Source organism: Gossypium raimondii, chromosome 5, assembly GCF_025698545.1.
Source record: "Gossypium raimondii isolate GPD5lz chromosome 5, ASM2569854v1, whole genome shotgun sequence".
Classification (NCBI taxonomy): domain Eukaryota; kingdom Viridiplantae; phylum Streptophyta; class Magnoliopsida; order Malvales; family Malvaceae; genus Gossypium; species Gossypium raimondii.
The window spans coordinates 55,138,694-55,162,428 of record NC_068569.1 but is presented as its reverse complement, the minus strand read 5'-3'; the positions used below and the strand labels follow the sequence as shown (position 1 = coordinate 55,162,428).

Sequence of the window (23,735 nt, the reverse complement as noted above, 5' to 3'; positions counted from 1 at the left end):
ATTAATATATTGATACTCATCGATTGAGTTTTAGTTCGATTGATATGCACATTGTTATCAATGTAAGAGGAAGTGAATTTGAGTGCACTAAAACACATTATCTACGGAACTCCTTGATTGTGATGGGAGAAATTGGGGGAATGATTACGGTCATGCCTTCAAGCAAGGAAAAAGCATTGAGTATATTCGAAACTTTGTTCCTCCTGTTATTGATTCTATAACTTCATCAATTAATGTAAGAATCACCAGTTTTTTAAGGCAATTGTTGATCGGTACTGTGTTTCAGATTATTATAACATTTGAGTTTGATATGTAGGAGATGATCGAGTTGGGTGCAGTGACATTTCTGGTCCCTGGAAACTTCCCAATTGGATGCTCTCCCACTTATTTGACACTGTTTCCAGGTTCAGACAAGGATCAATATGATCCCTTAACTGGTTGTCTAACATGGTTGAACCAGTTCTCTCAACACCACAGTCAATTACTTCGAAAAGAACTCGAAAAAATCCGAAACCTTCATCCCGACACCAACATAGTTTATGCTGATTATTACAGCACTACATTGAGGATTTTCGATTCTCCAAAACAAATTTGGTAGGGTTTGGTTTGATCACTTTCTTTGAAACAAGAAACATAATCTGTCATCAACCTTAATCGATTTTTTCTCGAATGGTTCCAGGGTTTAAAGAAACATTGAAGGCTTGCTGTGGAACTGGAGGTCTTTACGATTACAATCTTTCGAGAGCTTGTGGTTATCCGCCATTAAGACAATGTTGCAATGACCCTTCTTCGTATATGAGCTGGGATGGAATCCATTATACAGAAGCAGTCAATAGATTGATTGCCAATGTTGTATTTGAGGAATAGATGAACAGCATTAATCATAGTTTAAATAACTTGTGTCCTTTCCACGTAATGGGACCAATTATAGAGGTGCTTTTAAGAACCCCAGCGTGACCCACGTAAAAGAAAAGAACAATTCAATCACGTTGGAAAGTAAGCATTAAAGACAACCTCACCATTTTAGTTGGCTTAATTCATTATTTCACTTTGAAAGATATTTAAGTTCGAGTGTACTGCTGAAACATATTATCCTTCTATCACTCTGAACCCCTTCAATACTACCCTCATAAAAGGGAATCTAGTTCCATGATATACATTATGTTAAGTTGATTTCACACACCACACAACGTACGTAACATTTATAGTTAGAAAAGGTGCTGTGTTCACAATCAAGGTGGGGATGGAATTAGCAAAATGGCAAACAATATTGGTTGGGACCGACTGACTTTATCAACAATGACGATAAATATGAACAATAATTTCAACGAATTCAAAGTTTCGAAAATGGAGTCTCGGTTAGGGTTTCCAATAGGAGGAACCATGATTTTGAAACTTTAAAATAATACAATTAATATTTAATTACAAATATTTAACAGTTATATTTATATATTGTAAATAATTAATATTAAATGCTTAAAAATATTTAAAATTTATATTTTATATTAAAATATTAACGAGTTATAATAAATTATTTTTATATTCTTGCTAAAATATCATAATATTAACTAATTTGAACCTTATTTAAATGCGTATTTGTTACTTTATAATATCATGCCTAAAATGGACATTTTATTTCTCAAAACACTTTTTGATAACAATACTAAACACTTAAATCTTAAATTAAAATTTCCAAAAGTACTTTTGAAAATAATTTTTCACGATGCTTTTGTTTAAAAGCATTTTCAAAAGCAATGTTAAACTAGCCCTAATTGGATTTTTAGTAAGTACTATCTGGAAATGATAAATTGGCATGGCATTACACATAAGATAATATGTTTGGTACACAGATTTTGGAAATAATAAAATTTTACTTAATGGATTTAACAATTATTGTTCAGTATAAAACTGAAATTCTAACACTTGAAAAGTACATGAATTAAATCCATAAATTTTGCTAAGTATGAGTACTAATAGCAGAAATTAACTTAAAATTAATATTAATATCAATTCATCACTGAATTATACAATAAATCTACATATTTAATACGTTTATGTTTTATTTTAATTTTTTAAAAATAAAATTTGGAATTTACAACTCAGCCCTTTTGTGCTATATATATAGGCACCAGTGTCTCAAAGCTTTGAATGCAAAACTGTTTATTTCTTGTTTAAATTGACATTTATACGTTAATGGCTACTACTTACTTTTTATCATCATATTGGTTAAAACAACAGTTCATCATTGTTGTCCTTCTCTTTGCCGTAATATCCAGCATCAGTTCACCGGTGAACGGATGTTTCACATCGATTTTCAGCTTCGGGGATTCCATGTCGGATACCGGCAACTCAATTGAGATTTCAGTTTTGGAAACCGGCAAGCTTCCTCACGGTGCTTTTCCTCCAAATGGCTGCACCTTCTTCCACCGTCCAACTGGCCGCTTTTGCGATGGCCGCTTGGTTATCGATTTCCTTGGTACTTGTTTTTTCTCCTCTTCTTTTTCTTTGATTTTCTTTACTTACCAGCTCTTGAATCTTGTCCAAGTCACACAATCGAAGGATACATTGTGTTTAAATGGAACTTTTTCGGGAGAAGTTTTCAAAAAGTCATCCATCAGGCAGTCGGCTAGATATTGTTCTCTTATTAAGGTTTTGTTTCCAATCTTTGTTGAGAGCCATGTACAATTGACAGAAAAAGCTTCTCTGTTGGAGGAGACAATACCTGCAAGATCTCATGAGAGATACCATCAATAACAGTTCTTTCTCTCCCTTTCATCTTCAACCCTTTAATTTTCAATTTATTTGAATTACAATCTCACCATTGTTAGTGGTCTCATGTCTGATACCAAGAGTAGGGTCCTTAATCACCAATGGCCCACCTCGTACGAGAAAACCACATCTTCATTTTCAATTGCCAATAAATATGAATATCCCAATATAAATGGTCATTACCCATCTTTTTTATATGGCATAATAAATTTTTTATTTCAATTTTCCAAAAAATATTTTAACTCTTTATATAATTTTTTTGCTTTTTTTAACTCTTAAACTTATATTTTTTGTCCAATTACCTTAAAATAGATGAAAAATTTAATGATTTTAATTAAATATTAATATGTCATTCACATGACAATATATGTGTATATCGTCAACAAAGTTAGAAAATGTTAATTTTTTCATTTATTTTAAAGTGATTTACCAAAAACTCAAGTTTAAAAATAAAAAAAACGAAAAATTAAATAAAGAGTTAAAATTATATTTTTATAAAGCTGGAATACTAAATAAGTTTTATTTTTACATTACCCACTTGACCCATGTTTTGGAATTTCACCATTAATATTAGATGGATAAAGTCAGCTTGGGTATACATGGTTTGTTTTCTTGGACCCGTATCCATATTATCATAATTATTAAATCCTATGTTTACATATAAACATATTAATAAATATATAATTTAGATATATTTATATGTATGTATATTATATAATTTAGTTTGACCAAAATAATATATAATTTATTAAGAACAAATAGATTAAACTCTATAGGCGAAAATTTTATTAGGCTCTCCAAACTTTAGTCTCAAGATCCGCCATTGTGATTGCCATATCAAATGCATATTTGTATATCTATTAATATATTTGATAATATCTGTCTATGGTTTTGCAGCTGAAGCTTTGGGATTGCCATTTCTTCCACCATATTATCGATATAAAAATGGAACATCAGAGAATTTTGAAAATGGTGTGAATTTTGCAGTTGGGGGTGCTGGTGCACTCAATTCTTCATTTCCTGGAATCTATAATCCCAAAACCCACGTATCTTTAGTAGATGAAGTGAATTCCTTCAAACAGTTTATTAATTTACGTACAGATTTCAAGCAGCTCCTACGGAACTCCTTGATTGTGATGGGAGAAATTGGGGGAAATGATTACGGTCATGCCTTCAAGCAAGGAAAAAGCATTGAGGATGTTCGAAACTTTGTTCCTCCTGTTGTTGATTCTATAACTTCATCAATCAATGTAAGAATCACCAGTTTTTTAAGGCAATTGTTGATCGGTACTGTGTTTCAGATTATTATAACATTTGAATGTGATATGTAGGAGTTGATCGAGTTAGGTGCAGTGACATTTCTGGTCCCTGGAAACTTCCCAATTGGATGCTCTCCCACTTATTTGACACTGTTTCAAGGTTCAGACAAGGATCAATATGATCCCTTAACTGGTTGTCTAACATGGTTGAACCAATTCTCTCAATACCACAATCAATTACTTCGAAAAGAACTCGAAAAAATCCGAAACCTTCATCCCGACACCAACATAGTTTATGCTGATTATTACAGCACTACATTAAGGATTTACCATTCTCCAAACAAATTTGGTAGGGTTTGGTTTGATCACTTTCTTTGAAACAAGAAACATAATCTGTCATCAACCTTAATCGATTTTTTCTCGAATGGTTCCAGGGTTTAAAGAAACATTGAAGGCTTGCTGTGGAACTGGAGGTCTTTACAATTACAATCTTTCGAGAGCTTGTGGTTATCCGCCATTAAGACAATGTTGCAATACCCTTCTTCGTATATGAGCTGGGATGGAATCCATTATACGGAAGCAGTCAACAGATTGATTGCCAATGTTGTATTTGAGGAATTGATGAACAGCATTCATAGTTTAAATAACTTGTGTCCTGCATCAACTATTAACAAATTGAGAATGATATATCCAAAGTCCGAGATGTGAATGGTAAGGAGTCTTCGGCTCGTATTTGGTGTAACTCGACTATGTAATATAGATGTATCCGAATAAACTTTGAAATTTAGTGTAATCTTAAACCTTCAACTCTAAACCCTAAATTATCCCAATTTTGAGTGTTGGTTCTTCTCCTCTCTCCAAACAGAAACTCTTCCATCCCTTGTGCCTTTAGCTAGGTGGTTCTTACTCCTTGTTTTCTTCCAAAAAACAGAAGTGCTTGGTTAGGTCATGGAAATAACCTATCCATGAAATATTCTAGATAGTGTCAGTCACACCTCAAGAAGTAAAATCATCTTTTAAATTTGATCTTTCATCCAACCTTTTAAAATAGTTTCATGAACTTTTTGTTCAAAATTATGAGGTATTAACATTGATTTAATTTTGAGTTGATTAACGCTCGTAACATCTTTTGATTTTAATATTTGTCATGTTCGATAATTTTTTTAATATTAATTCGAATCGTTTTGACAACAAATACAATATTTTATATCTAATCGATTTTCAAGTCAAATATAAAGTGTTACACTAAACCCTCTAAATTAATTTCTTCACTCACTAAGTCATCTTTCCTCGTACAATTGGCCCACCTATGACAGTACCCTCACTCTGAACCCCTTCTTTACTACCCTCATTAGCACCTGTTACATCCGAATGTCTTTATTAGCAATATGACAGACAACAATGGGACCGACTGACTGTATCACAATGACAATAGACATGAACATAAATTTTAATTCCTTTCCACGTATAGAGGTGCTTTTGAGAACCCCAACACAGCGTGACCCACGTAAAAGAAAAGAACAATTCAATCACCGTTGGAAAATAAGCACTAAAGACAACGTCACAATTTTAGTTGGCTTAATTCATTATTTCACTTTGAGAGAGATTTTAATATCTAAATTTTATTAATTAGTATTGATATTATTGTTAATATAGGAGAATGTGGGTTCGAGTGTGCTAAAATATATTATCCTCTTATTTATAAGTTGAGTAAAGACTATGAGTAGTTCTAGATATTACGTTCGACCTACATAACCTATTCTTCTACAGATAAAAGTAATGCCCAAATGCATCTTACACTTTGACACTTGTGTTCTATTTTTCTTTGTCTTTTGTGTTATTTTTCCCTAGAAATGATTAAAATTTAACTTTCAGACTCTATACTATATAGTAACTCAAGTTATAATTTTTTACTTTAATTTTAACATATTTTGATTCAGTTGCTTTTATAGTCTCATTAGTTAGTCTAAGTCATTAATATTATTAATTATGACATCAATATTTCTTAAGAACACTATTCTAACAAAAAAAATCATTTTATGATAATTAGTTCGATTCTCATCATGTTAACTGAAATAGTTAAGTATGTTAATTATTTGGACTAGCTATTGCCATTATAATAGTATAGATACCAAACTTTACCAAACAAAAATATAAGAACAAAATCTCAAAATTAAACATAGTGAAGGGATCAAAACCAAAATATAATTGAAGACAATTTATACCTAACACAAATTATACCAAATAAAAATATAGGGACTAAATCTCAAACCCATAAATAGTAGAGAGATCCCGACCTAATATGACCTAAAATAATCTATACCTAACACATTCATAACATTCGAGAGTATTCAAACTACTCCTTATGAATTTATATGTTGAAGATTAGATTTATTATTCGATAATACATATGGATATAAGCTAAACAATATTCATTACCCAAATTCACTTTGATTTTGATACAAATTCATTACCAAAATTCAAGATGGTCATAAAATAATACTTTCCTTGTTTATGTTTTTCTATTATGGATTTTTTACCAAAATAATATAAAAATAATTAATTATGAAAAAGGTATAGAAAATAGAATAATTACAAAAATAGGCATTTGTTGCAGTGTTTTGACAGTGCCGCCTGACATATTGGTAGCACTAGACTAAAATCTGATGATGTAAAAACTCCAGAGACCTTATATGAAATTTGCCACTTTAATTAGGTGCTGAGAAAATGCTTCAAAGGGTGCCGCCTGACAGGCACCTAATTTTAAAAGGGTAAATTGCATCCTAAATCCCCCTTATTTATTATTAATTTTTATCCTCCTTTATCACCAAAAATAGATTGGCCTCTTATCAATTAGTTTAAAAAGTTTTCTACCAAAAGTATTTTTGTAAGTAAGTCAATTCCAATTGGAAATAAATTTTATTTATTTTAAAAATATTTATAATTTTATTATCAATTTGATTAACGGAAATGGTATAAAATTATAATTATAAAAGCTTTAGAAAAATCTTATTATGTATAAATTATAATGATTAGTTAAATTTATAGTTTCTAAATATAATGAGAGCAAAAGAAAACTACTATAAATACCGTTAACTGTTATATCAAACATAATTTGAACAATAAAAATATTTTTGAAAAATAAATAAAATTTATTTCGAGTTGGAATCGGCTTACTTACAAAAATACTTTTTGGTAGAAAAATATTTTAGACTAATTGATAAGAGGTCAATCTATTTTTGGTGTTAAAGGAGGATAAAAATTAATAATAAATAGGGGGTTTAGGGTGCAATTTTCCCTAAATTTGGTGCGGCCATACTGTCAGCGGCACCTTTCAAGCCTTTTTTTAAGCACCTAATTAAAACGGGAAATTTACATGTAAGGTCCCTGGATTTTTTAGATAATCACATTTTAGTTTGGTGCATCCAATATGTCAGGTGGCACCGTCAAAACACTGTAGCAAATGCCTATTTTCGTAATTATTCTATTTTCTATACCTTTTTCATAATTAATTATTTTTTTATATTATTCGGGTTAAACCCATCTATTATCTATAATGCCTATAAAACAAGAGAAATATCTTTATATTTACAAATACTTAAAATTTCCAAAAAAAAAAAATTAATAGAAACCTAGAATTTTGGTTTGCAATGGAAACTTGTTGGGTGTTTTGATGATTTGGTTTCGCTGTGTTAAATTGTGAATTTGATAGGACTTCATAAAAGATTATGGTTGATATCGTTTTCGACATCATGTTGAGGCAAGGACAGCTCATGATGACTTTCAATTTTTGAATGATTTGACGGTGTTGGCCTAAGAATTGTAGTTCATTGAGGAGCATAGTCAATCGAGAACATTTTTCTATGGAATCCACCTTCCCCTAAGGGGATGAAGTTCAATGTCACAGGTGTTGTAATGGATGTTGAAGTGGGTTGTGGTGGGTTTTGAGAGACGATAAAGGAGCGGCCTACGTGATGTATATTGGGCGGATAGAAGTTACGAAATTGAGAATGGCTAAGGTAAGAGCCAGAAAAACAGGCGTGAAGATATTTTATAGTAAGGGATGGCATGAGAAAGTTCCTGTAGTTATTGAGTTAGACTTGTGTGCTGTTTTGAAGTGGTTTATAAATCGTGGACATTCTGGAATCTAGTCATTGGTATCGTCTCTGATTTTAATAAACCGTTGCAGGCTCAACTTGTAATTATACTCCATCAAGGCAAATGTATGGCAAAAGCAAGTTTTAGGAGGCCTGGTGGCAATTTTTGTGATTGTTTGAGATGTAGTTGGTTGCTTCATGTTGGGTTGTTCTTTAGTGTGCAAGGCTTTTATGGGTGTTTTGTAAGCGGGTATTCTTTGAAAGAGGTTGAATTTCTCCGTCTTTCTTTTTTTTGTTATCTTTATATTGACTGAGAAAAAAAGAAAAGGAGTCGAATTACATTGTCTCTTCTATTTAAAGACCAAATTGATCGTTTCTGTTAAAAAAATTTATCCATTTGTATTATTAAAAATTGGTGTAGTTGACGGAATAACATAATGACATATAACATGCCACGTCTGCTTCATGCCAGCGTACTGGGAGCAAATTTTAAAAACATAAATGGATAAAATTTTTTACAGAAGGATCAGTTTGTTCTTTGATTTGTACATAAACTAATTTACCTATTTTTTGAATAGAGAAAATGAAATATAACCAGAGTCTTAGTACAAGGACCTCTATGAAAAATTTACCACAAAAGCACTAAATTCAAAAATAAAAGAAACAAAAGCACCAAATTAAAAAAAAAAAGAACTCCCATAATTATACAAACAAAAAAAAAAAAGAAAAAAAATATGGATTTGACACCTTACCAGCTGAAGAAGACACACAAATTTCACATCTTACATCCATCTTCCACTTGGATTTTAGCATTTGATGTCTGTTTTCACTGGATTTTAGCATAAGAAGACTCACTAAAACAAATCCCTTCTCAGTTCAAGTGTTACTTTGCCAGGTGAAAAAGAAACTCAAAGAAGCCTTCATGGGATTTCACTAATGTTGTTCGTCCTAACATATCGGATTCTGCTATTGATTTTTTTTTTATTTACTTATCTTTCGTATAAGTGTAGCGTTTGAAATAAGAGAATAATGTATTTTAATACACTTAAATTCACGTATTCTTGTATTGGTAATAATACTGATATCAATTGAGCTAAGACTCAACTGGCTATGCTATTAAATATTAAACATAGTGAACCTAAACTCATTCCTCTCGTTCACATAAATATCAAATATTATATTATTTTAATTTTTAAAAAATAAATTTTAGAATTTACACTTCGTACTGCTTTTGTGCCCACATGTGTTGTTGAGTGTGACTCATATTTCAGTTAAATTTGAGAAACAATCTTCCAGTTAAACTTTATTTATTTGTTTCAGTTAAACTCTAATTAGTTTATATTACTTTTACAATCTTAGAAAATACACCCATTAAATATTAAAACTCATAACATTTTTGCAAAATGTTCTTTGTTTTTTGAGTTTTGGCGTTTAGTTTTTATCTCTATCTTTGTACTCTTCGTTCTTTTGCCATTATAGTAAATCATTTTTACCCGTGGTTTTTTATCTTCTTTGGAGAGATTTTTTTCACGTTAAATTTATTTGTTTAATTTCTCAATTTCTTCCGCTATTTCTTTTACTTGTTTATTACTTAATCATGTTGATCCCAATATATGTGTATATATTCGCATAAGTATCTCAAAGCTTTGAATGCGAAATTGATTATTGCTTGTTAAAATTTCATACATGTTGTTGGTTGAAACAACAATTCATTATTGTTAGCTTTGTCTTTGCCATGATAACCGGCATTAGTTCACCGGTGAATGGATGTTTCACATTGATTTTCAGCTTCCATGTTGGATACCGGCAACTTCGTTGAGATTTCAGTTTTGGAATCCAAGAAGCTTCCCCACAATGCTGTTCTTACAAAAGGTATGAAATGCTTATTTGTTCAGTACAACAAATGCAATGGAAGTGCTAGACTGCAACAACCACTACGGCTTGACACTAGGAAACTGTGCAAATAAAATAACAAATAATACTAATGATTTGTTTATGCAGCTCGATTTCCTTATGTCTGCGGAGCCTAGTTCAGTGAGAAATTTTACTATCTTTAATTAATTGTACAACAAGTGACTCACACTCTATTGCTCTCTAAGTATAGAAACACCACCTTTGTACCTAAAGACTAAAACTTTCACCTCAAAATCCTCTTCCTGAGAACTTGGGCAGTAAACACTCCACAATATTTACAATAATAGCTTGCACTTTTTCACAAAAAGGTTCCTCGATAAACAAATTAAAATGCACTCAATAAGCTTTTATACAAAACCTAGACAAGCCTCAAAGCATATAAAAATTTAGGCTTGCTACATAGATCACTCGAATCCAATCTAATCTTGAACTGCCAAGAATTGGTTTTTCATAAATGGACCATAATATCTTCAATAAAATAACACATAACCAGGTCTAAAGATTTTCTTCATTAAATTGTCAAATCAAATAAAACAAGTATCAAAAGTACCTCAGTGGCAGTCTGCAGTTGGTAGTGCCAAGTGCCACTCAACAACTCTTAGCTCAATTTGTCTTAACAAAGTGATTATCTTCTTGTGGAAAATTCTTAATGAAACCCTCTCATGTAAAGTGACCATCAATAGAAGAATTAACAATGTGGACACTACGTGTCCCCTATGATGAATGGGAGGATGAAAAACACCTTTTTTTTGGGAATGCTCTTTTGCTAGAGCTGTGTGGTTCGGGTCAAAACATTGTATTCGAACCTTGGACATCAACTTACAATCAATAAAGGATTGGTTAATCCAACTCTTAGACATAGCCAGATTGGGGGGCCTTGAAATGAAGGCAAAATTTGTTGAGAAGTAAATTTTGCTATAGAAAATATGGACTCACGGGAACAAAGTAATGTATGTGGGCATCAAATTAATCAAACCCGATAGCAGTAATTAAGGAGGCGTAAGTGTACAGACAACGAATTCACGAAGCGTTCAAAGATTACAAAAGTAATCCACCTCAGATAGGGAGCAGAGAAGTAGGTGCAGAGTCCCAGCAAATCAATAGACATCACCTTATTACAATTGGTTGGAGTGGAAGAGATGATGACATTGCATGGGCCTTGCATATTAGGAATCCAAGAATGCTCTATTGGAATTAAGGATAGGCTTATCCTATAGCCACTGCTTGCCTAACAACTGCTAACCTTTAAAATTCAATTGTTCTGCTCTACGCTGGCACAAGGGCGTGCGGAGGACTTGACCCATGCTACTTCCTTCGTAGAGTGTCCATACGGCCCCTCCCCCGCTCCTATGTTCGATAGGCCTAAAGGCCCCTATACCGGTACATTGGCTTGAGCTAATTCTTCCATTGACGTTAAGCTACGTCATCTTCAATGCCATCGGTCATCAGAAAGAAAACCATACCAGTGCACTGGGAGCAGAATCCAATCCTGGATGACATTCACTTCCTTAGTGAGCGAATTAAGATCGACTTAATACACAGGAACTAGGTTACATTCTCAAAAGCTTGGCGTTTGGGAAATAATGTTCAGAAATATTGTAGTTCTTTCCTTACATCCAAATTTTTTTTTATTAGTTTTGATATCTCAATATTTTGATATAGTAATGTTTGTTAAGAAAAAAAATTATTACAAAGTTATTTAGTGTCTAAACATTTTTAAGACTTGAAAAATATAAACAATATGTTTTAAATGTGTTTCAACTTATCTAAACATTTTTGAGTCGATATTAGGTATCTAAGTACTGATACAGTGCAAGTTATAGCTTTATAACTCATTTGGGAAGCAAAGTGCCGAGACTTTACATGAATCGATACTTGACTATAAAGTATTGAGACTTGGTCTTGTAACAGCTATAAATATCTACATTTATGAGAGGTATTGATATCCTTTTAAGTATCGATTTAAGTTGCATGGTCACTTTTTCAACTCGAAATTAATGTTTACAAATGCTATAATTCGTCCTTGATGATTTCAAACATCCAAAAACCTATTCCTTATACATATATACAAGTCGAAGATACATCAAGACATATCTAAACTAGACCTGCTCATAGGTTGGGCTACCCGCTCAGGCCTGAAAGTCCGTTCGAAAAATAAAAAAGTTTGGATAAAAATATAATGCCTGAAAAATGGACTTAAGTAAAATTTAAGGCTCATTTTTAAATGAAGTGGGGCCTTATGCAAGAATTTTTGTCCAATCCTAACCCAAATATATTATGTTATAAAAAATATTATATTAATTATATATGTTCAATAATAATTATATAATTACTAACCCAATAACAATTAAATCCAAAATCTAAAAAAAAAATTACCTAACTAAATAACCAAATTCAAAATATGAAATTTTACAAATTATATTAATTACAATAAAATATATTTTTAATTTTAGAGTTTTTAATGCATTTAGTGTATTATATTTTTAAAAAATTGAAATAAAAATTAATCTAAAAATTCAAATATGAGTTGATAAGGTCAGGTCCGACATTATCTTTCTCAAATTGGATGGACAAAAAAGTAAGCTTTGTTTACGTGGTGATTCGAAATCCTTATAGGTACTGGATATTAATCTTCAATTTAATTATAACTACGCGTCGTTTGCGTGACAAAAATATCAAAGTTTTAAGACTGAGAATTGTAGAGCTTTACCCCAAAGGGAGCCCTTCCAGAAATTCTCGAAGGCCAAGGCTGAACCCAAGCCTAAGAGGGGGTTTGGAAATAGTTTTCAACCAGCAATAGACGCGCCTCGGTTAGAACCTCACTAGCTGCGTCATTGCCCCAAGCGCAAAGATAAAACAACCCTCGTGTTTTCCCAACCTTTATAAGCGAGGCCAGCGGTAGTTATCTGTATCCCGCACTGATGTGGGATACCCGCAATTAGATTAGCTTGGAGACAAATACTAACAACTAATAAGTACTCCTAGTATCTTTGCTCTTAACGACAAAATTACAGAGTCTTGGCAGTAGAATGAATGATAGATTTTTAATTTCATTGATGGAGATTCCATTCATAATAATTTCAATAATAAAAGGTTAAATTCTGCAATTAATCCTTATAATTTATGAAATTTGTAGTTTTAATCTTTGTATTTTAATTTGATCAATTTTAATCTTTGTATTTTAAACTCTACTTTTAATCACTATAATTTTAGATGCTTTAATTTGAGTAGTAAATGCATGTGGTTGAATTGATTATCAGTTCTATGTTATGATGCTTTGACATTGAACAAAAACATGTGGTTTCAATGGCTCAGAGAGAGGTGTTTTACAGTGCATTGCAGGTAAATTTTTAGGGTTCAGACAAAGATGAATATGATCCCTTAACTGGTTGTTTAACATGGTTGAACCAATTCTCCGAATGCCACAACGGTTTACTTCAAAAAGAACTCGAAAAAGTCCAAAACCTTCATCCCGACATTAAAGCTATTTTCGTCTGATTTTGATTTTGATTATTATGTTTAAGGTGTAAATTGTAATAAGTTTATATATGTTAAACTCGACTTAATTTAACAACCGATAAGAGCAAATCAGTGCCAACACATACACACACCACAAGCAGATAATCCTTACGATTTGAACTTAATTAGCCAATGGACCAACTAAGAAGTTCAAAACATGGTTAATTTGATAAATCGTAGATATTTACATTAAATATAATGTTTCAATTATTTATTTGTATATACATACTATAAATATTTAAAAAAAATAAAATATTGATTAAGCTTGTAAATCTCTCGAGTTGGGCATGTAGTCACTCGAACTCCTCTCAACTTGTTAGTCAAATCGCTCGAACTAACTTAACAAGATAACGTATGTGTGAAGCTCGACATTTTACCAAATTGAGATTGACTAGCTTAACTTGTTTACACTCTATCTATAGGGATTTTATGCATTAATTTGACTTTTTAATATAACGTTCAATTTCTTCATATTATTTAATTTGAACTTAGGTGACATTTCATTGTCATAAATATGGAGTTTGAGAAGTAAATTTTGTTTAGAAATATTGTGTTCATTCCTTGCATCAATTTTCTTTTTCTTATAATCATATATACGTGGCATGTGATTGGTCATCATGAATTAAATATATAAATTTAAAGCAGGTTCAGTTATGTGTATTAGAATATCCCCGCATTAGGTCATATCTCTTACTTGTGACAGAGAATAAGATATTCGAAAATCACCCACCAGGACACACCTACTAGCTGCCCAGGTGTCACACCATAAAGGTTGAGCAAATTGCAAATAGAGGGATAAAGAGGAAGGTGGAACCCAGCTTCAAGCAAGTAAAGCGGGAGGTAAAATCCTCGTCCCCTCTGCCATATCGAGGCCTAGAGACCCCGTTGAGGGGATGGGACCACTCTGGTATGCTAAACTCTTATTTGTGATGCCTTGTGAGAAGCTCCCGACATCTTAGCAACCTCCTCATCCCTTTCTCGCTAGTAGTGCACTCGTAAGAGGCGCTGACACAGGCTCACTTTCCTCCCTCTCAACTCGTTGCTATCTGACCACCTTATTAGGTGCTCCGGCAACCGGCTTACAACTTTTTCCGGCCATAAGTGTTGACATAGCACAAAGAACAAGGAGGAGCAGCTAAAACGAGATTTTACCCTCTTAAAATCCCAAACAAAAAACCTCAAAACAAGAAAAACAGAGCATAAGAGAACAAAAACCCATAAAATCGAGCCTTGGAGAACCAACAACACCATGGCTGAAACCTAGAAAGAAAAATTCGACAACCTAAAGCAGGAAAAATAGCTTCAAGGTTGAAGAAGGGAATATATAAAGTATTCCCAAAACGGTGCATTTCACTACCTATGGACTTCATCGATTCGCAACCAATGACACTCGGACACATGCCCTATGATAGATTGCAACCCATCATTATTTCGACTCCCCTGGTCACAGCTACTCAGCTTTGCATTAAATATGAATATTCTAGAAGCTTTGGTGCAACCATTCATCTCCAGAATGTGCTCAGCATGCACAAGGAGCAACTTTTAGTCTTCTGAGTCAACCATTTCCATACCATCCGTGTAGATTGTATGCAGATTATCTCGTGGCAGATCATTTTATAACTGTAACACTTTAAATATGACCTAAACGTTATGATCGTATTTTAAAGTTTTAACTTTTCAAAATTTGGAAACTTCGATCATTGCCTTTTAAACATTTTTCTCGTATCGAAAACTTTGCAAAAATCTTATCTAATTTGTTATTAAGTTGATTAATGTATGTTTTCCAAAACGTTGAACACATTTTAAAGTTTATTGAAAGAGTCATGTTATTAACTTTGCTTATTTCTTATTTTAAAATCCGATTTCTCGATTAACATTTGCAGGGAAAATTGTTAACTTATTAATTTGAGAACAATCATTCAAATTTTGTTAACGAAAAATTATTTAATGTATAGTTTTAGTTCATTAAAATCATTTAAGCCAATCAAAACCCAAAACATTAATAACGTCCAAAAATTGATAAATAGTCCCAAATAAATTCCATAAAGTTTAATTGAAAATAAATTAAAATGTCTTATAAAAGTGTGATCAATCCGAGTTTCCAAACACCGCATAATCTTAAATCTGCGGTTTACTTGGAATGATAAAATAATTGGGTGAGTTAGACGCCCAGTGTGCAACTTGGCCTGCAAACATAATACCCATCCAATGCACAGATGCATAGAGCAGAAAACTAATGCACAGATGCATCATAATAGAGCAGATACAGATGACATGGAATGTTTAGCGATGCAAAAAGTCAAACAGAACGGATGCTACCCCTATTCGCTACACACCATCTCCGTCCCACCCAACACACCAATTAGGGTAATTAATACCCATCCAACCCTACACACCAACTTAGTGGTCAATAGCCATATAAAATTTATGCAGTCGAGCTACTATATGTACATATATTGCAGTTTCACTGCCAAAATCAGATCTCGCGGGTGAACCACCAGAAATGCAGATCGAGGTCTGTTAGAACTTCCTCCATATCATATTCACATCCTGCCCTAATGCACATGCAACATCATATCATATGCACAAATTTATTTAGACTATCCATGCTTTTTAATAACCTTATCAGCTTAGAGATATGCTAATAAAATATATAGTTTCATAGATTAGAATTATGCACAATATTCGAGTTAGAGTTACGGAATAGGGACATGTCCGATCAAATACTCATACAACAATTTATGAGTTTAACAAATCTATTATGCTCATATAATGTTTGCATCTAACGTCATGTATAGCATATTAGTTTTAACGGATATCCGACATATTCACATAATCGATTACAAAATTTTACGCTTGATCCTACTTAATCTTTGAAATGGGCCCACACGCTCATGTAGCCTACACGCCCTACCTGTCTAGCCTGTGTGGCCCACACTGTTTGACACACACGGCCAGACACACGGTCGTGTGGCGTCAATTGCCAATTTCGGTTTTGCATAGTTTTGCAAATTTTTTTCAAGTTTGAGTCACACACCTGATGATTTTTTGAATAATGACACTACAACACACTTTTTGTTCCTACATATGACATCCAAAACAAAACCAATTAATAACAATACACCAAAACCAAATCACTCAATCTGCCCCTACTCGGTTTAGTGTATTTGGCCAAAAGTATTAAAGCATTCGACTTAAATAATAGGGCATTCAGCCCTAGCAAAAATCAACCCATATTTAGGTATACAGTCCTTACCCTTAGTGTCAAGGTCGCCTAACTCCTCAATTCATCGGAGGAGAGTTATGCGCCACTCACCCTTCCCCTAATAGAAACATGGAGACAATTAGACCCATCTCCAATTTACCCACTCAAAAAGACCACTTAACTCTATGAAAACCGAAAGAATAAACTACACCACTAAAAACAATGTGCAAGCAACACTTACTGAGATGTAACTAGCAATGAAAAGGGACGACAAAAGAGATGGAAGAAGAGAAACATAAGTAGCAATTGGCAAGTTATGGAAACCGAAAGAAATAATAAAAAGAATAGAAGAATAGAGAAAGGAAAAACAAAATTACAGAGGGAGAAGACGACAAAGAGAAATTCAATCAATCAAAGAAGAAGAGAAAAAAAAATAGAAGGATGGAGAGAGTGGGGGAGAAGGGGAAAAACAAATTAAACCCCCACTAAATCCTACTCTGATATTATCAGAATCAAGTTGTTTCATATTTAAATTTGACCCAAACTTTGAGCATGGGTGGCACAACAAAGAAAGAGCAAAAATAATTCTTACTTTTGCACACAATAAAATTCAAACTTAGGACCTATGGATAAGTTAAGCCTTATCACTAAATCAACAATCTCATTCTTATCAACAATTAAACAAAAATTATAGATAAGCTAAGTGTGACTAGCTAGACATAAGGATAAAAATAACCAAAATTTAAGGGAAAGTAATTAAACATAGGACCTCAAGCACATATTCAAACCACTTAACCATTAGGCCAAATTAATCACTTGACACAATTTCACAATTCATAAATTTAAAATAGACTTGAGGCATTACAATAACCTCCCTTTCGATGACAACCCACGTACAATGGCCTTTCCACCTGGTTGACCGCACAATCACCATGTCTCAAATTTGTCAGTGACATGGTACTACTGGACACAAGACCTCTCTCCCTGAATGATGAGAAAATGATCTTCTTCTCTATCACTAAACTTAACAACCTTCCTTAGCACTCTATTTCATTCTAGCACTAAAAGGCACCACCATAAATGGATCAAACCTATTGACCATGGTGGATTCCTATCGACATTAATGGTTTAGGTCATTTTCGTTCTCTATGAGATGTCGTTGATATTGTCTTAGAGAATAATAGAATGACTTTTCTAATTCAAATCTGCCTTCGATATTACACGCACTATAGTAATTTTAAATTCTCTTAACTGATTGTTTATTGATTTACTGTATTTTCCCCTAAATAGGGATCTTTTAAAATTATTTATTAAATTGTGCCCTTCTCACAACATAATCTTGAGACCCACAGGTGTTGAGGTCAATTTTAAATTTAAAGTAGGATGTATATTGTGCTTCTCGTGGTATAGAATGAGACCCACATGTGTCAAGGTCGATTTTAAATTTAAAGTAGAATTGATTGGTATGAAATCTAGAGTACTCCATCATATCTTATTGAGAAATGATAACTTCCTTAGTTTAGGCAACAATGTGTACAATTGAGTCATCAATGAGGATATCACTAAGAGTAAGCTTAGCCTACACATCTAGTTACATCCTCATATCGGTTTGGTGATGATGTTGGTCCTTCTTCTTACTCATCCCATTCTCTCATGAGGGAACTAAAGATGTTTCAAGTATCTGACTTGACTTTATGCAAATGCTAGAGCAAACTTGGGGAGCCGTCCTTAACTTATCCTTTTCATTTATCATATCATTATTCAATAGTAGGCTCCTAGGAAGGCGAGTTTGCTTCCTACCAATGTTTGAATTAGGTTTTAACTCATTGCCTTAGGATAAAGATCAAGGTGAGGCTTAAGATCTAGTCGAGCCCCCACAATGGCGGAATTCAGTATGTATCATAGATCCTCCAAGTATGAAACGCATTCACCCTAACACCAAGATTGTATAGATTTTTACTTTATTTTTTTAATTAAATAAACTTTATGTAATTATTTTTTAATTAAATTTATGCAATTTATTTGTTAAATTCAATTGACTTTTATTTTACTAGATTTTCTACATCAAACATTAGAAAAATAAATTTACTAACATTTTCAACAAAGCTTACTAACATACATTTAAATTATATCCCATAACATTTTACAAACAATAAATCATAATGTTTTGAATGCTTCTCGTAAGCATCATTCATGTTCAAGTATTATCTTCCGCAAGTGTTTAAACATTGTATATGAAATCGCTACACTTTCGAAGTTATAGGAATGGAGTAAATACCTTTATCCTACCCAATATCAACATCACAAACTTGATTTAGACATTATTGCACGCGACTTATTTAGAACCCTAATTATGAAGTCTAAAAATACCACTAGAACTTAGTCAACTAATTTTCATTTTCCTAATTTGTTATATTTCAATAAAAGAACTTTTGCCTTATTTTATTTTCTTAAAGATTATTTTCTTAAAGATATACTTCAAATTAATTTTAACGTTCTCATTTAAAAGACTTAATGATAAATTTGTTCACTAACGTTTGCATATTTTGTCAAAATGACCTTAATTGTATTTTTGAGTATATTTTTGGTCATCAACCTTCGATTCTTTTCAAACTACTTTTTCTAATAGATTTAATGAATAAATTCAGTGTTTCAATCTTTCTTTCTTTTTTTTTCAAAAGGTTTCAATCTTTCATACGCTTGTTTACTAAGAGGTTTTTCTCACTTGATATTAAATTTTTTAGATAATTACGTATATTTTCTTTAAATTAAGAGTTACTTTTTTTAATTTTATGTATTATGTATTTATTTTATTATTTTTCACATGTAATTATCTTATAGGGTTATTTAAGTAATAAATTATATCTCATTAAAAATATTCCACATACGATATTCTACATTATCCCGTTAACTTTGTTAAGATACTTTTATTATATCAGTTAGAAAAAGCTGTTTGAAAAAAGAACAAAAATTAATAGCTAAAAAATCTAAAAAATACAATTAAAGTTATTTTGACAAAAGATGATATATATATATATATAAAAAACACTATTGAATATGTGTAGAGATTGCTTAATGGTTTACTATTTTGAATATCATCGAAAGCTACTTTTCATCTAATTCTCCAATTAACCAATATTATTTATCTTATTTAAATCTACTTCGCTTTAACTTTGTCATTCATCCATTGATCCACGTTTTGTAATCTTTACAAGTTTCTTAAATTCTTTGTAGGAAGAAACTATAAACTTATACTTAGTGAACTATGAACTTATGTTATTCATGTTCAAGATTGAGTGTTAAATATGATTATATGTTAAACACGAAGAATCATAGTACTCTCTCTATATATACATGTCGAGTATTTTATTGAGGACGTAGCAGTATAAACAAACATAAACATTTTGTTGTTAAATTTACAAATGCTCTCAATGGCTACTTGTTCATCATGTTGGGTGTTGAAACAATGTTTGATTGTTGGCTTTCTCTTCGTCATAATGATTAGCAGTATTCAACCGGTGAATGGATGTTTCACATCGATTTTCAGCTTCGGTGATTCCTTAACGGATACCGGTAACTTGCTTGAGATTTCACTATTGGAATCCAACAAGCTTCCGCCATCGGCTTTTCCTCCGAATGGTCGGACTTTCTTTCATCATCCAAGCGGGCGACGTTGCGATGGCCGCTTGGTTATCGATTTCCTTGGTATGTGTATACATGTTCTAATTTAGGTGACCTGGTGGTCCATATTTATTCAAGTAATGAGAATTAAAATTCAATTATATCATTGTATTGACTTATATCTTTATAGTTATAGAAGGATTAAATAAAAAAAAATCATTTTTGAGGTCAAACAAAAATTTTACCATGTATTATTTTATAATTTTAAAAAATTTGAGGGTTTAAAATACAAATTTCCCATTTTAAGGGACAATAATGGTATTCGGATTAAATGTAGATAATAAATATATTTAGATTTTAAAGCAATTATGTGGATCCAATTCAAATATTATAGAAATTATAAGTCAATTTGGCATGGTTTTTGGCAGCTGAAGCTTTGGGGATTCCCTTTTTACGGCCATCTTACACAACTAAAGTAGGGAGATTACAGAAGTTCCAAAAGGGAATGAATTTTGCAGTGGCGGGTGCGACTGCACTGAATTCATCGTTTCTCCAAGAAAATGGAATCCATAATCGCTCCACCAACATTTCTTTGGGAGATGAATTGAATTCCTTCAAACATTTATTGCCATCTCTTTGCTCATCTTCTGCAGGTAAAACTTTTTTATATATTTTTCTAGTTTGTGTTTGGTAGGAAAGAAAATCTTCATTCGTGGTTATTTTTCTTGCTAGCTTAGTTACCATATCTTTGTTTCATGCTATGATTTACAGATTGCAAAAAGCTCCTCCGGAATTCCTTGATTGTGATGGGAGTGATTGGGGGAAATGATTACAATCATGCATTCAGGGAAAAAAACAATGAAGCAGCTCGAAAATTTGTTCCTCTTGTTGTTCATACTATAGCATCAGCAATCCATGTAAGAAACACTAATTTCAACGGAAAAATTTTCCCAAGAATTTTAACGGAAGCCTTTCCTATGCAGGAGTTGATTGAGTTAGGTGCAGTGACATTTTTGGTCCCTGGAAACTTCCCAATTGGATGCTCCCCAGATTTATTGACAAATTATCAGGGCTCAAACAAGGATAAATATGATCCTTTAACTGGTTGTCTAACATGGTTGAACCAGTTCTCTCAACACCACAACGAATTGCTTCGAACAGAACTCGAAAAACTCCGAAACCGTCATCCAGACATCAACATTGTTTATGCTGATTATTACAACATTGCAATGCGTTTTTACCATTCTCCAAAACAATTTGGTAAGCTTTCACTTCGTTTTTAAACAAAGAGAAGTTAATCTGTGATCAAAATTTTTGGATTGTTTAGATGAAAGTTTGTTGGATGATGGCAGGATTTAAAGAAACTTTGAAGGCATGCTGTGGAATTGGAGGTCTTTACAATTATAATTCGTCCAGATCTTGTGGTTATCCACCATTAAAAAGCTCTTGCAATGACCCTTCTTCGTATATAAGTTGGGATGGCATCCATTATACAGAAGCGGCCAACAAATGGCTTGCTAATGTTGTATTTGAAGATTTGATGAAATCCACAACCTGTGTCCCCTATTAACTGTAAACCCCCATTAACTTGTGTTCCCCATCCAAAGTTCCTTCCAAATCAATAAAAGGATCAAATTGATGCTTGCCACTATCACACAAAGCTAATCCTAAATGCACACCACCTATACCACTTTACTTTAAGTGTGGGTTTAGATGAACAGTGCGGTACGATGTGTTTAGTTTACTTTTTATTTCACGTTAGAGTATTTAATCTCACTGTCACAACTAATTTTACACTAACAACAAATAAATATGCCATCCATCCAAACCCATCCTAATTCTTTAACCAATATTGTGAAGTTAGACTTGAAATTATTCTTGTAAGCCATGATGGGACAATTTGATTAAATTGTTGAAAAAAGAGAGCAACAATTTGATTAAATATTCAATCAAGGTCTACTTGTCAACCGTAATCTATTTCGATAAGATATATTTATGATCCAATATATATAATTATTCAAATTTAATCCTACATAAAATATAAGTTTTAATTTCCTCATAGTTATAAATGACTAATTTAAACTTATTTAAGGCTATGATATAAAATTAGCATTTAGTTCTTAATGTTTATTTATTTTGTTATTTTGACCTTTATTCTTTTTGGGTTATTTTGGCCCTCAATTTTTAAAATTTAATCAAATTACTTACTTTTTATGGAAAAATTGATTGAACTATTTAAATTTTAATGGTATTGATGTGACGACTCACGTGACATTTACATATAGATAAATTTTCTAAAAGTTCTTATAAACCTTTTGAAATTATTTGATTTTTAAAAAAATAGAAATTAAATGCTAAAAATACATATTTCATGTAATTTAATTGGTCAATTTATGAGAATGCACCACTGATTTTTCCATGTTTACATTGAATTTTGTGCAGGGGTGCAATTTGGGGCTAAATATAAGAAAAAGGAAACAATTGGGCTAGATTGAAGAAAGGAGCAAAGAAGGTGGGCCAAAGCAGAATTTTTCCAATATGTAATTACCTGAAAATTTTTGTTGACTTAGTGGGAGATTATGTAGGGATTTTTATATCATGGAATATTTTATTTCCTTGATTTTCTATGGCTAGTGGCTCTTAATTTAGCAAAGCCACTAGTATAAATAGGGTAATACTTTGTTCATTTAATCATCAAGTGATAAATCAAGCTTTCATCTTTGAATGCAATCTCTTCTTCATTTTCACGAAGCTATTTGTTGTTTTTGGTTTCTTTTTCTTTCAATTTGTTAATTTCTAGTTTGTCACCAACTTAAACCATTTACAATTTCTTTTTCAAACTTCCTTTTCATTTCCAGTAGCTAAACCATCCCACTCTAATACACTATCAAAATTACATTCCCCATACTTAATCACGCCACCCATTCTTTTTACCCATTTTTACCTTATTTAATTTATCCAACTCCAATATGCCTCAAAACTTAGTTAACTAAATCCATTTTCAGCTTTAGGTCAGAGTTAGCCTCGTCAAAACCCGTGAGTTATCAACCTGAGCAATTTAACTCCTAAATTCCAGTACATATTATTTCTTCGGATTAAGAGTATGATTTTGTCAACTCTCAAAGTTAGATCAACACTAATTCAAAAAAGACGTCGTTTGAGTTAGTGTGGTTAGACGTACAGTTGGAATTCCGAAAGGATCGATTGTCTGATTGGTTTTCTGTGAACACATTGGCATGCCAAGTGGGGATTGCTATTTGGTTCCGTCAAGGGAAGTAGTAACCGGATTTAAATGTCCCACGCGATTGAGGACATTGGTTCGAGCTAGGCTCTTCTAGAACGCAAAGCTGT

General features: G+C 32.3%; 1 protein-coding gene and 1 non-coding gene across 2 annotated transcripts; one reads left to right on the top strand and one right to left on the bottom strand.

Annotated features, from left to right (window-relative positions):
* Positions 1-2,162: 2,162 nt before the first annotated feature.
* On the top strand, positions 2,163-22,055 carry LOC105768417 (GDSL esterase/lipase At2g27360). Its single transcript, XM_052630567.1, has 5 exons — positions 2,163-2,476; positions 20,813-21,037; positions 21,156-21,301; positions 21,368-21,644; positions 21,737-22,055. Exons 1-5 carry the CDS (start codon positions 2,194-2,196, stop codon positions 21,952-21,954), a joined length of 1,149 nt encoding a protein of 382 aa, XP_052486527.1. The 5' UTR covers positions 2,163-2,193; the 3' UTR covers positions 21,955-22,055.
* LOC128041517 (U4 spliceosomal RNA) lies at positions 12,742-12,892 on the bottom strand. The gene has a single exon (XR_008196527.1). It is a non-coding gene; the product is annotated as a U4 spliceosomal RNA (small nuclear RNA).
* Positions 22,056-23,735: the final 1,680 nt, after the last annotated feature.